The sequence below is a fragment of the Thamnophis elegans genome, chromosome 9, assembly GCF_009769535.1.
Source record: "Thamnophis elegans isolate rThaEle1 chromosome 9, rThaEle1.pri, whole genome shotgun sequence".
Classification (NCBI taxonomy): Eukaryota; Metazoa; Chordata; class Lepidosauria; order Squamata; family Colubridae; genus Thamnophis; species Thamnophis elegans.
Window position 1 is genome coordinate 9,441,309 of NC_045549.1, and position 15,133 is coordinate 9,456,441.

Sequence of the window (15,133 nt, forward strand, 5' to 3'; positions counted from 1 at the left end):
CTTGTGGAGTACTGTAAAGCCGTTACCATGGCAACTCCACTGTGCTGTACTGTAGAAGCCAATATGGCAGCACAACAGACTGTATCTTAACAGAACACACACCCCGAGGAGTGTTAGGGGTGTCTTACCAAAGAGTAAGTCATCTGTGTACCAAGTTTATGCTGGAAAACACACACACACATACACACACACACACACAGAGAGCCATTTTTAATATAGAGATACATAAGGGAATAATCATATGGATATTGGATACTTGAGAGACCGCCTCCTGCCAATTACCTCCTCTCGACCCATCAGATCCCACAGATTAGGCCTCCTCCGAGTGCCATCTGCCAGCCAGTGCCGGCTGGCAACTACGCGGAGGAGAGCCTTTTCAGTAGCAGCTCCGACCCTCTGGAACGATCTCCCTGTGGAGATTCGTACCCTCACCACCCTTGCGACCTTCCGCACAGCCCTCAAGATCTGGCTATCCCGTCAGGCCTGGGGGTAAAGAGTATAATCCGCCCCCACCCGAATGTTGAATGAATGTTGCTCGATTTTAATTATACATTGTGTTATATGTCATTGTATGTTCCCCCTCCCATATAAGTTGTTAGCCGCCCTGAGTCCCCTCAGGGAAAAGGGCGGCCTATAAATAAACTTATTCTATTCTATTCTATATAATCATATAATAATCATATAATTTAAAATAAATTAAATCAAGCTTACTCGGGAGCTTTCTTTGGCTCTACCACAAAAGCCAATTGACTCCCCTAACCACAACTGAACTCTAAATTTCTTTTGGTACACAAGAGAGTTGTTGAGTTTTGACCCATTTTATGACCTTTCTTGCCGCAATTTTGAAATGAATCACTACAGTGGTTAAGTTAAGTGAACGGGCCTTATCACTGACATTGCTTGCCAGAAGGTGATCACATGATCCTGTGACCCTGCAACTATCATAAACTACATGCCAGTTGCCAAGTGTCCAAATTTTGATCAGGTGACCATGAGGATACTGCAAGGGCCGTCGGTGTGAAAAACATTTTAAGTTACTTTTTTTTCAGCCATTTTTAACTTGGAACGCCTGCAGTTTTGCACAGACTTAGCCCTAAAAAAGGTTAGTCCACCCTTGAGGTACCCTTGAGCAGGGGTGGGTTCCGGCAGAAACTACTGCCGGTTCGCCCGTATGCACGCCGCACATGCTTGATGCACGCTGCGTGTGCATGCACAGCACCATTAAAACTGTCCTGAGAATGCGCCGAACCGAAAAACAAGATGGCGGCGCCTATGGCGCCACCCAGACAACTGGTTCAGGGGTGTGGCAGGCCTGGGTCGCTGCCGGTCCCAGCGATCCAGGCCACCAAGCCACGACCGGTTCTGCCAAACCGGTCTGAACCAGTAGGAACCCACCAATGCCCTTGAAGTAAAATATGCTGCCTCTGAAAATATTCTCCTGCCAAGCTTCACATTGGCACTCTATAACTTAAATGAAATTTTCCACACAAACTAAATCTTTACTGTAAGGCATAAACAGTATGATTTGCAGCTGTAGCCTCCGACAGTGAAAGTCGATTCCCAAACTTCCCTGGATTTAAATCCAAATGCCCTCGCTACCTTCTCCTTTATCTTGCAACAGTAAAGTGGTTTTTATTTCCTACACACATTGGTGAGTGGCAGTTGCATGTTTACATTCTCCATCTTGCTACTAACAAAATGCTAGCATGTCTAAATTTAGGTGTTCAATGCATCTCCAGGGCTTGTTTTACTCCTCCTCCTCCTCATCCAAATGAAAGATGCTAAGAACACGCTCCAAAGAGGAGGAGAACACGATAGCAATTTATTTACAGGGGGTCCTCAACGTATGACCCCTCCAATGGAGCCCCAAACTTCTGTCGCTAAGCGAGACAGTTCTTAAGTTGAGTTTACCTCACTTTACTAGCTTTCCTGCCACAGTTGGTTAAGTGAATCACTGCCCTTGCTGAGTTAGCCACAACGGCTGTTAAGTGAATCTGGTTTCCCCGTTGACTTTGCTTGTCAGAAGGTCGCAAAAGCGGATCACGTGACCCCAGGACACTGTAACCGTCATAAATATGAGTCAGTTGCCCAGCATCCAAATTTTGATCACGTGAACCATGGAGATGCTGCAAAGGACATAATTGTGGGAAAGGGTCATAAATGCGAAAAATGACTCACTTTTTTCAACGCTGTTGTAACTTTACTCACTGAACTGGTTATAAGTTGTGACCCGACAAATGCACGGACGACAAAAGCGTGCCGACAAAACCGCGGTGAGAAAACCACGATGTCAAAATCACGCCCACAACAACACACCGACAAAACCGTACCCACAAAAGCCCGATTAGAGTTAAGGTAAGGGTTAGGGTTAGGGTTAGGGTTAGATTCAGGGTTAGATTTAGGGTTAGGGTTAGGGTTATTACGTTGTTTTCACGTTGTTTCCTGATGTCGCGCTTTAGTTGGCGGGCTGTTGTCGGCGTGCTGTTGTGGCCGTGATTTTGACGTTGCGGTTTTCTCGCCGCGGTTTTGTCGGTGCACTTTTGTCATGCGCGCATTTGTCGGTGAACCGTTATAAGTTGAGGATTGCCTGTATTTTATTCATTTATTCATATCAAATTTGGAAACCACACACCTTGCTTACAGAGGGTCTGGAATCCTAATTCTTGTTGGACTTTTAAACATGGGATTTCCCACAATAGCTTTGTCAGAACGTGGGGATCATCATCGCAATTTTACACAACTAACTTAACAAATCCTTTTGTATTCTCATTCTCTTGCATTTTGGTAATCTAATGACTGTAGCCCTTCCGAGTTTAAGGATTGATATTATATTATAGTTAGGCCATGTTGTTTTTGGTTCACGTCCCACTGACAGATTGAATGCCAAATTATGTTGTGTTTTTTTAATAGCAATAGCAATAGCAGTAGACTTATATACCGCTTCATAGGGCTTTCAGCCCTCTCTAAGCGGTTTACAGAGAGTCAGCATATTGCCCCCAACAATCTGGGTCCTCATTTTACCCACCTCGGAAGGATGGAAGGCTGAGTCAACCCTGAGCCGGTGAGATTTGAACCGCTGAACTGCTGATCTAGCAGTAGCCTGCAGTGCTGCATTTAACCACTGCGCCACCTCGGCTCTTGCTCTTAAATATAGATGTTATGTTGTTGTTTGTTATTTTATTCTGGAATTTTTAACTGGGTATTTCTTGAATGTCTTTTAACTTGCTCTGGTCTTTGACTGTAATAAACATTGATGACTTGACTTTAAACATGGAAAGAGGAATTGGGGGGAAGAAGAGATGAAAATCCGTGCTCTTGGGCACAAAGGCTTTTATGAATTAAAACAATTTTTTTACAAAGAACCTGGCTCAAGAATACACAAGGGGAAATGGAATAAGTCAGTCCAGTCACTCACTCCATCACCGACAGTCAGTCTAATTGAGAACTTGTGAAATTAGGTTCTGTAAATAAGAAACAGCTGTTCCAGCCTTTTCATTTCTTTTTTTCCTGCAATAATCCTCATATTTCACATTTTGGTCAGGAAATATCACTAAATGTCCACGAAAAAGAATGATAATAATTTCTAGCAGTTGTTGCTAAGTGTCACGGGGAATAAAAGCTGTTTCCCCACAAGAAAAAAAAGGATATAAAATCAAATAAATAAATATAAAAGGTTTTAAAGGTTTGGTCACATGATGATTTCTTAGCAACTCTCGTAAATTACGACTGTGATGGTCAGGCTCCATTACAGTCAAAGTCAAGGACTAACTGTAGACTTTGGTTCAGCCTAGGCCAACTTGATGTGCTCGCCAGCTGTGTGGACTTCAACTCCCAGAATTCTCAGCAAAGGCCAGCCTGGATGGGAAGCATTAGTGGGTTACGACTGGTACGCCCCAGTACGAGCGTACCGGTGCCTGCCGGGAGCACCAGAGACCGTTCCGGTACGGTGCTCCGGAGGGCCCACTCACCCGCCCGCACTCCTTACCTGTATTTGAGCTGTTCGGCGCTTCGGGGCTCACGCACGAAGTGTACGGCGCCTGCGCAACGCTCCACTGAGCGTCGCGGAGGCGTCACGAAGCGCTGTGGGCGGTAAGTATGCGTCTGAGCGCTGCACGCTTGTGCGCGTGTGCTGAGCACGTTCATGTGGTGGATGCCTGGCCCCGTTGCACCGTACCGGTTGCAACGGGATCCAGAACCCACCATTGCTGGGAAGACTGAGACTAATGAAAATCAGTGTTTCTCAAACCTTAGTAACAATGGACTTCAAATCCCAGAATTCCCCAGGCAGCATGTTGTGGCTGGGAAATTCTGGGGAACTCTGGGAGTTGAAGTCCATCCATCTTCCAACAACCAAATTTGAAAAATACAGACATAGATTGTGCTCCCAAGAAAGAAAAGGTACTTTAGCCTCTTTATTTCACAAAAGTATTGAGATGACCTAGGAAGATGTTGATTATAATTCAGAAAATCCTAGGTGTTGAGAAACTTAATGAATCTCCCCAGGTTGTGCATCCCACCACATATGCAATACAATATTATTGTAAATATGCCTTCCTTTTAAATCTGCAACTCCCAAGGAGAGAAAACTGCAAGAGTTTAAAATCTGTTAACACAGGCTTTGGCAAACTGGAGCAAGGAAAGGAAAGTTCCTTTCATTCGCATCTTCCTACTCAGCATATGGAAGTACAGTTACACATTTTGCCCAAGGATGTAACAGCAGGATTGTCAATATTTTCACATTGTTTTCCAGTCGCACACTCACCTCCTACACAAACGCTTGAGGGTTCCAGATTTAAGATTTCCGTGCACGATTGCTTCAGTATCTGTTTGGGGTAAAACGGGGAAAAATATTTCTGACAAATGTATATGACAGGGTGTGTTTTTTTTTCCAAGGCAACAAGAATTCCGTTACGAGGAATTATTTTAGCAAGATACTGCAAAGGGTGATACCTGTTTAGGTAGAACAGGGGTGTCAAACTCAAGGCCCGGGGGCCGGATTCGGCCCACGGGGTGCTTAGATCTGGCCCCAGGGCCACCCTAGAAACCGTGAAGAACTGGCCCATGGTTCCTCTGCCAGTGAAAATAAAGCTCAGGAGGCCTCCCGAGCTTCATTTTCCGTGACCCGTCAAAACCACGCTCGACTAAGCCGCGCCCGATTAAACCGCGTCGCTGACATCATCAACAGGGCGACAACAGCCAGCACGAAGGGCGCTTTGAAAGCAAGCCGATTCAACTTAAGGTAAGGGTTAGGTTTAGGGTTAGCTTTAGGGTTAGGTTTAGGGTTAGGTTAAGGGTTAGGGTTAGGTTAAGGGTTAGGGTTAGGTTTAGGGTTAGGTTAAGGGTTAGGATTAGGGTTAGGGTTAGGTTAAGGGTTAGGTTTAGGGTTAGGTTTAGGGTTAGGTTTAGGGGGGTTAGGTTTAGGTTTAGGGGTTAATTTTAGGTTTAGGGTTTACACCGTGCTTCTGTCTCCGCGCTGTTGTCGCCCTGTTGATGACGTCAGCGACGCGGTTTAGTCAGGCGCGGTTTAGTCGGGCGCGGTTTTGTGGTGGAACCTCATTTTCACTGGCAGAAAGTTGCAGGAGGCCATCGCAGCTGAAAACAGAGGTCAGGAGCCCGTTTTCGCTGGCACAGCGCTAGGGCTACCACAGGCACCTCCAACACAAGTGACGTCGAGCAGGCCACACACCCCAGCCACGCCCACTCCCTGCCCGAGGTCAAACACAACCCTGATGCGGCCCTCAATGAAATCGAGTTTGACACTTATGAGGTAGCGGTTGTTAGATTGTGTCCTCATTCGGAAAAAAAAATTCATAGCCACCATGGATTAGGAAATCTGGACAATTTATTATGTAGCCTCCCTTCTGTAAGGGAACCTTAATATTGTGTGGGTCAGAAGGAAGGCTGAGAATATTAAAACATTCGAGAGGGTCCAGGTATATTTTACAAGTGCAGTACTCAACTCCTCTGCTCGTAATAAAATTCCGTATACCACCTTTAAATTTTAGGCCTGGATAACCTTAAACTACACCGTCTACATTCCAACCTGAGCTTAGTGCACAAGATAACCTGACATAACATCCTACCTGTTAACAACTACGTTTACTTCAACTGCAACAATACAAGGGCTATCAATAGATACAAACTAAGTGTAATCCGTTCCAATCATGATTGCAGGAAAAACGATTTCAGCAACAGAGTAGTAAATGTGTGGAACACCCTACCTGATCCTATTGTTAGTTCCTCTAACTTCCATACCTTTTACCTTAAGCTGTCTACCGTGGGCCTTACGCGCTTCTTAAGAGGTCCGTAAAGGGGGCGTGCATAAGCACACCAGCGCGCCTACCGTCCCTGTCCTACTGTCCCCATTTATATGGTACTCTTTTTATTGTGTTTACGGCTATGTTTCGCTTATTTTTATCCATTTATTTGTGCCATTTTTTTTAATTAAAAAGTTTTAATAAGCTTTACAACTGTATACCTTTCCCCTTCCCTCCCTCCCCCCAATCCCACATCCCCTCCCACCCTCCCACCCCCCATTTTTCATGCATTTTCCTTGTTGACAAATAAACAAACAAACAAACAAACAAATAAATAAATAAATAAATAAAATTATCTACAGACTCCTCACATCTTCGATGTGAACTTTTTCAACTCCTCCCTTCGTGATGCCGCTATAAGGCACGGCATGCCAAAACAACTAGCATTAAGGACAGTTTTTTTCCCTTGTGCCATTACTCTGCATGACACCTAATTCTCTAATGTCTATGTCCATTTACCCATGATGAATGGCTGTAGTACTATTATTATCCTTCTTATCTTCCTTACAATCCCCTCTTATTGCGATGATGATGATGATGCTGATGATTACAAGTAGACCTCAACCTACGACCACAATTGAGCCCAACATTTGTGTTGCTAAGTGAGACATTTGTTAAGTGAATTTGCCCCATTTGGTGACCTTTCTTACCACAGTTGTTAAGTGAATCACTTAACAGCTCTTGTCAGAAGGTCGCCAAAGCGAATCAAAAGACTCCGGGACATAAATATGAACCAAACTGGCAGGCATCCTGTGACCACAGGGATGCTGCAATGGTCGTAAGTATGAAAAACGTTGATAAGTCACTTCTTCAGAGCTGTTGTAACTTTAAACAATCACTAAATCAACTGTTGTAAATCGAGGACTACCTGTACTTAAGTTTGGGATCTCTGGCAGACTCCCACTTAATAGCAATAGCAATAGCAGTTAGACTTATATACCGCTTCATAGGGCTTTCAGCCCTCTCTAAGCAGTTTACAGAGTCAGCATATCACCCCCACAGTCTGGGTCCTCATTTCACCCACCTCGGAAGGATGGAAGGCTGAGTCAACCTTGAGCCGGTGAGATTAGAACCGCTGAACTGCAGATAACAGTCAGCTGAAGTGGCCTGCAGTACTGCACCCTAACCACTGCGCCACCTCGGCTCATAACTTAAGTATTGTGTGAGCATCAAACACTACCAATGACAAGATTTGTAATAAACATTTGAAAACAAGTCTCAATCTAAATCCGGATAGAGGGACTGAGAGGTTTCCTGCCCTTAACGCGACTGTAATTCTGTAATCCTTAACCAATTCCTGTTGCAAAATACAGGAAGCTGGTTGCAACCCCTATTACAACATTTCCCAGGATTTCAATTTCCTTTTTAGTGTACACATGTTTACAGATGTGGGAAGTACATTTTTTCAGAATTGTATTTACACGATTCTCACCATCTTTACCTCACAGAAAGACAAGCCTTAATTATATCTTTTTAAAAAAAAACAAAAACGGTATACTATATATAGATCGCCAAGACTGTTGCAGTTTACAGTGAAAGTAAATTTCAGTTCAAACTCACTCCATTAAGCTTAAACTAATTAACAGATAAAAACAAAGCAAGCTAAAAAAAAACGAGGAAACAAAAACAAAAACAGTCATTAAAAGCCTGTTTTCAAGATGTGCTTTAAAAGTCAGTAAAGATAAAATTATTAAAAAATATCAGGACCGTCCTCCCTGCAAAATTATGAGTTCCATAATTGGACAGCAATAGAGACCTCTGCCAAAAGAAAGTATGTTTGTTTGCATGTGTGTGCGTATTTGTGTGTGTACGTGTGTAAAATGTTGTTGTTGCTGTTGTGTTTTGAGTATTCACACACGCATACACATGTGCCCAGCTTCTCATTGTGTCAATATAGGATTGCCAATTCCAGCTGATACCAATCCTGTATATCCCACCACAATCACAACATTAGCCAATGTTTTTGTTGTGCGCGGGGGGGGGGGGTGTATAAACACCCAGCCGCCTTCCTCCAAAATTGGCAATGTTAACGTATCTAATATTAGTTGAATTAATCACTGCTAATTAAAATTCATGGCCTATAAAACTAGGCACTCCCATTTATATAAAGGGACCACAGATTCATTTTACTGTACTCTCCACTTGTAGTAGAAATTGATAGATATTGAGAGCGGAGCAATAGGCTCCACCAAGGTCCTCCGTCCCGGCAGGAAAATACTGAAGCCTGAGTTCTATCTCATCATTCACCCGATCTAACAGAAACAACAAAAAAAGAAGAAGGAAAACAGAACAGGGGAAAAGAGACTGGGAAATTTAGCGCTGGGAGCCCAAGGCTAACTGGGAAGAAAAGCAAAGAGAAACAAGGAAATGCAGCTTTTTTTTTTTAATTGAAAATTTAAAAAAAAAAAAACCTTTGTTTATCTCCCACCCACCCCCGCCTGACTGCCCAGAACTAGTACAATAGCAATAGCAATAGCAATAGTTAGACTTATATACCGCTTCATAGGGCTTTCAGCCCTCTCTAAGTGGTTTACAGAGTCAGTATATTGCCCCCAACAACAATCCGGGTCCTCATTTTACCCACCTCGGAAGGATGGAAGGCTGAGTCAACCTTGAGCCTGGTGGGATTTAAACAGCCGAACTGCTGAACTGCAGTCAGCTGAAGTAGCCTGTAGTGCTGCATTTAACCACTGCGCCACCTTGGCTCAAGTACAGGGTATAAATCTTTAACAAAGATATTCTAAAATGAACTTAAAGAAAGTTAGTATCATCTTTCATTTGTGCTTTAACTCCTCTTTGCTAGGCTAAGTCTAAACAGATTATATCATTCCTTGTTTCTTCAGTCATAAACTATCTAGAATTTCTTAGTCCCATATTTAGCAATAGCAATAGCAACAGCAGTTAGACTTATATACCGCTTCATAGGGCTTTCAGTCCTCTCTAAGCGGTTTACAGAGTCAGCATATCGCCCCCACAGTCTGGGTCCTCATTTCACCCACCTCGGAAGGATGGAAGGCTGAATCAACCTTGAGCCGGTGAGATTAGAACCACTGAACTGCACATAACAGTCAGCTGAAGTGGCCTGCAGTATTGCACCCTAACCACTGCGCCACCTTGGCTCTTCTCTTCTCTTCTGCATTTATTTTGAGTATAGTCAATCCATCTTCTCCACTCCAGTTTATATCTCTCATTTGAGTGGTGCTTGAGATATGCTGATATTTTAGCCATCTCTGCTAAGTTTGTTACTTTTAATGTCCATTCTTGAATAGTAGGCAAATCTTCCTTCTTCCAGTATTGCGCCACCAACAGTCTCGCTGCCGTTATTAGGTTCAAAATCAAATTAGTCTCTATAACTGTACAATCAATAATTATACCTAACAAGAATAACTGAGGGGTAAACTTTATCCTTTTTTTAAAGAACATTTTGCATAATCCACCATATTTTTATCCAAAATGCTTTTACCTTTTTACAAGTCCACCATATATGGTAATATGTAGCATCGAGAGGAAATGCAGCTTTTGAAGAAGGCAGAAAAGGGGGAGCGAATTCTTCTAGTTGTCTTCGAGCACAGAATGGGACAACTTCCCACCGGCAGCTCCCGGTGGGACAACAATCTAACAATTCTATTTCATTGTTTAAAATAAAATTGAAAAAAAAATGTTTTCGTTTTTCACCTTTCATTCTGTCTCGCCTTTTGCATAATCCTTTCTTTCATGGTTTGATTTCACAATTTCTTTAGTATTTGGGTAACTCTTGTCTTGCCGAAAGTTGCCCTGCGGCGAGATGGCCGTGGGAAATTGTCATCGCCCCCCTTTAAGTGTAGCTGTTAGGCCTGCAGCCATCTTTTGGGGGGGGGGTCTTTGGCCTGCCACACTTTCTGTTATTCTACTAGGCGTTTTCTATTGTGGGAAAATGGGAGGGCGGGATTGTATGGAGTTAGATGCTATGTAGCCAAAGCAAAATTATTTCTAGAAAGCCAAGGTCATCCTTTGTCTTTGCACCTCTGCACCTGACTGGAAGTGGATGGGTGGAACTGCCAGCATGGCAGTGGGAGATTGGACCATGGGATGGACTTGTGGGTGTGGGGGCAAGATCTGGAACTTTCAACTGGGTGGGGAAAACCGGGAAGCTTTCAGATTCGGGTTTTCCCAGATGTGCCAACATGGCTCTCTTAATAAATTGGAACTTTGAGCAATACTTTGCCTTGGACTCTGATTTACTTTTGGATGCTATTTGGGACCCTGACAAAAGCTTTTGTAACTCTGTAAAGTCAACCTGGTCCAATATTGTACAAGGCTGGAGATTACAGAAGAAAGAGAAAAACAACAGGTCACCAAGATCTCAGTTCTCACAATGCACACACACACACACACACACACCACCAGCCAGCACATCTTTGGTTTGTACACGGCCTGGAGTTCAATCCTGACAGGGTTCGGGGTTGTCTCAGCGGCGTTCAGTATGACTTACAGCACCTTACCTTCCCTTTCAAACTTTGCCCCTTTCCCACTTCCCAAAGTGCCGGCACCAGATGATTTTTCTTCTGGTCAGATACCGAGTTGGCTCCACATCCAGTTGCCCTGGAGCAACTTGTTCTTTGCCCACCTGGCAGCACCCACCTGGCCACAGCCATGTGGTTGCGTCCCCTGGCCATGCCCACCAAGCCACACTGAGTCATCCACACCAAATCACCCACCTCCAGCTAGCTGCACCTACTCCTCCGCGCCAACCTCTGTGCCCACCCAGTCATGCCCACCTGGCTCCTGTGTGCCGTCCCATTCTGGACTCAGCCTTCCATTCTTCCGAGGTCAGTAAAATGAGGACCCAGATTGTTGGGGACAATATGTAAATAATTCTATATTGTTAAACCGCCCAGAGCAGGGGTGTCAAAGTCAGGGCCCAGGGGGGCCCAGGCATGGGGCCACCCTGGAAGCAGTGAAGGATCGGTCCATGGTACCTCTGCCAGCAAAAACAGAGCTCTGGCAGGCTGCGTGTGGCCCTCCTGAGTTCCGTTTTCGCTGGCAGAGAGCTGCAGGAGGCCATTGCAGCCAAAAACGGAGCTTGTGAAATCTGCAGGCAGTGATACCAAGCTCCGTTTTTGCTGGTAGAGGGTTGCAAGAGGCCATTGCAGCCGAAAACGGGGCGCGGGAGCCCAGTTTTGCTGGCCACCCCAGGTGCCCCTGACACGAGTGACATCAAGCTGGCCACGCCCACCCTGGCCACGCCCCTCCCCCTCCCAAATCAAATACAACCCTGATGCGGCCCTCAATGAGATCGAGTTTGACACCCCTGGGCCAGAGAGTGCTATAAAGCACCTTGGGGGCTCTCTATATAAACCTAAATGCTATTGCCGTTTACAAAGCTAGAAACAGATAAACCAATTTCCCTGGCTTTTTGAGAGTCAAGGCCCATTCATCCGTCTGGCTTTACGTTAAGCCCAAGTCTCTTGAGGGAGAGATTTCAAACCATCATATTAAAAAATACACCAGGACCGGGCAGGGCAGGGCAGAGGGGAAGCTGGCCAGATAACAACAAAAATGCACACAGCCAATCCGTTGCCAAAAGTTACATTTAAAAGAGTTTTATATATAAGGCCACTGCGGGAGAGCAAAGCATCTGTGCAGCACGCCATAAGTTGAAGCTTATCGGTAAACTCTCTTGAGAGAACACTTCAAAGGGAGCGGAAGATGGAAGATGCGATAGCACCTTCGCTTCCTGTATTAAACGGAGAGCCTTCTTCCTCTTCTGAACTCCCTTGCAAAGCACTTCATGATTTTGCCAACCACATTTCTTCTCAAGAAAAGACATTTTGCAGAGCAAAATGCATTGCAAGCAACAACAGCAAAACACCACACCCACCCAGCAGAGTACCTCCCCATCTTTATTCAGAGATTTAAGCAGAGATCTAAGCCACTTTTCTTCAAATAGATTCATTTGTAGAGAAAGGGATCTGAGAAAATGTTTGACACCTTTCTTGTTGAAATCCATCCACAATACATAACCAAATGGGTGGAAAGAAGGAAGGAAGGAAGGAACAGAATGAGTAACATTTTGACCGCAGAATATGCTAAAAGCCAATTCATTTCGTGTCGTCGTTTGACTTCCAGAATTTAAGAGGTTTTGGCAACCATTATTGCCATCAATCATGATGTTTTCCCCCTTTGCGAAATCAGTGTAACATCTGGCATCTGCTCTTCCCACCAAACAATAGACAAGAGTTCAGATTTAGGGTAAATCTACAGTATAGCTGGATCTCCCTCCATCACCCAAAAAGAGACACAAATATCCATTTCAATTTAATTTGGCCACTGAAAATCTTAAAAGCAACGGGGGAAACTGTCCATGAATGAAAAGGGTCTCCAGTTGGCGCTAATTTCAAAAGAACCCCGCTTAGATGCCTATTCAAGGTGAGGCAGAAAATATTCAGACCATCTCGGCTTAAGAATAACGGGACGGGCATAAATTTTTGTAGACATTCCTAATATTTAATATTTCTTTGGACAGGGGTGAAATAAACTTACATTTGCTACCGGTTCGGTAGCTTCACTCACACGCGCCACCTCCGCACATGTGCAGAGCATTAAAACGGGATGAGCCCGCTACCGAGGTAAGTTAAACAGCAAGGGGGGGGATCCGCTGTGCTAGGCGATTTAGATTAGCTAGAAAGCAGGGGATCCAATGATTCTAGCTAATATAAACCGTGCGTCACAGCTGATCATCAGAAATACCTGTTCGCGCGAACCGGTAGCATTTTTTTTTTACTACCGGTTCCAGCGAACCGGTCCGAACCGATAGCATTTCACCCTTGTTTTTGGATTTTCATTGTGGATTAATAACACAGAGACTTCTACCTCAGAAGTAATCTACACCGGACACAGAGATTTGGCAATGGTTCTGTTTCTTCTAAAGACTGGCAGCGTATCGGATTCCGCTCATAAAATATTTTTCAACATATCATGCTGTGGGAAGCCCTACCCTACCTCCTAGGACAGGGGTGTCAAACTCAAGGCCCGAGGGGTGGATCCGGCCCATGGGGTGCTTAGATCTTGCCCATGGAGCTGCTCTGGAAACCACAAAGTACCGGCCTGCGGTACCTCTGCCAGGAAAAAGAGGGCTCACAAGGGCCAAGGCGGCTGCCCAGAGCACCGTTTTCGCTGGCAGAGCATTGCAGGAAGCCATCGCGGCTGAAAATGGAGCTCAGGAGCCCGTTTTCGCTGGCAGAGTGCTCGGGCCACCACAGGAGCCCCGCCATGAGTGATGTCTAGCTGGCTCTGCCCAGCATGGGTTCAAACACAACCCTGATGTGGCCTTCAATGAAATCGAGTTTGATACTCCTATCCTAGAAGAACGAAAAATTTTGAGGAATATTTTAAAAAGACAGACTATTACATTTCCCTAAATGAGAAATGGAGAAACATGTTTTCTTTAGAGGCAGCCCCGCAGCAGATGCCAGCCCTTAAGAGATAAAGAGCTTATGGAAAGAAGGCAACTATCTAGGCGGCTCTATTCATAAGCAAAGCAAATACTGCAGGCAGAAATCCATTCAAGGCAGGATATTTCTAAATTGCTTGCAGCAAAGTTTGACAGCTAACAAAAGCAGAGTGACTAGAATTAGAAGCAGCCTCTCCCCCAAGATCCAACATAGGATGAAAGCCAATTAGCCACAATAGGAATTGCCCAACACCTTTTCCGACCCGCAGTTTCTTTCTAGTGCTTGTTAAGTGAATGCTGTGTTTATTATGCAAGCCAATGAATAATGGAACGGAATATCAATAGAATAGAGCAGAGCACAGCAGAGCAGATAGTTCTTGACTTACAACAGTTCACTTACTAATCGTTCAAAGATACAATGCCACTGAAAAAAGTAACTTATGACCGATTTTCACAGTTACAACCATTGCAGCATCCCAATGATCAAAATTTAGACACTAGGCAGTTGACTCACATTTATGACGGTTGCTCTGTCCTGGGGGGGATTTTCCAACAAGCAAAGTCAATGAGGAAGCCAGATTCACTTAACAACAGTGTTACATACTTAACAGCTGTTGTGGCCCAGCAGGAGCCGTTGGAGCTGCAAACAGACTCCAATAGCGTGGGACCCTATAAGTCGGCTCTGGAAGATGTGGAGGACTCTGGACAGGGTTCAGACTCCGAGCAGGGACCACAGAGGCTGGTTGGCCACCAGGAGGCACCTGAGGCATGGAGCAGTGGTGAAAGCCAAAGGGAGTTTGTCCCTGATGTCAGGCCCTGGACCAGTGGGGAGGAGCTAAGGGAGTTGGTCCCGGACGCCAGGCAAAGACAGGCAGATAAGCACCAACATCAACTACGGAGATATAGAAGATAATTGGGGCCAGGTGGTTGTGATTAGGCTCCTCCCAAGAGAGTATATAAGAAGAGACTTTGGGAGGAGGCTGTTTGCAGGACACAACTAATATACTAAAGCTGGAGAAGCCCTCGTGTGTATTTCTTATCTGTGGAAGTCTGGGTTGCTGCCAAAGTCTTGTCGGTGTGTTAATTTACTGTGAATAAATTGTCTAGCAGTAATCTTGTGTGACTCACCGTACAGAGGGGGGTCAGAACAACAACCTTAACAAATGTGGTGAGAAAGGTTGTAAAATAGGGCAAAATTCACTTAACAAATCTCTCTCACTTACCAAGAGAAATGTTGGGCCCAATTGTAGTCCTACGTCATGGACTACATGTAGAACAAAACTTCATTGTCACTTTAAATGTACACTAATCAGCATACATAAATATAAATAAAATTTGTATTTGTATTTGTATTTGTATTGTATTTGTATTTATTTGTCTTGTA

General features: G+C 44.6%; 1 protein-coding gene across 1 annotated transcript in view; it reads right to left on the reverse strand.

Annotated features, from left to right (window-relative positions):
* The window catches only part of ANTXR2 (ANTXR cell adhesion molecule 2), a 173,666-nt gene that overhangs the window by 120,231 nt on the left and 38,302 nt on the right, over positions 1–15,133 (reverse strand). Inside the window, exon 8 of the mRNA XM_032224554.1 lies at positions 4,763–4,823. Within this exon, the coding sequence (XP_032080445.1) occupies positions 4,763–4,823 (61 nt within the window). The remainder of the gene's footprint in view (positions 1–4,762; positions 4,824–15,133) is intronic.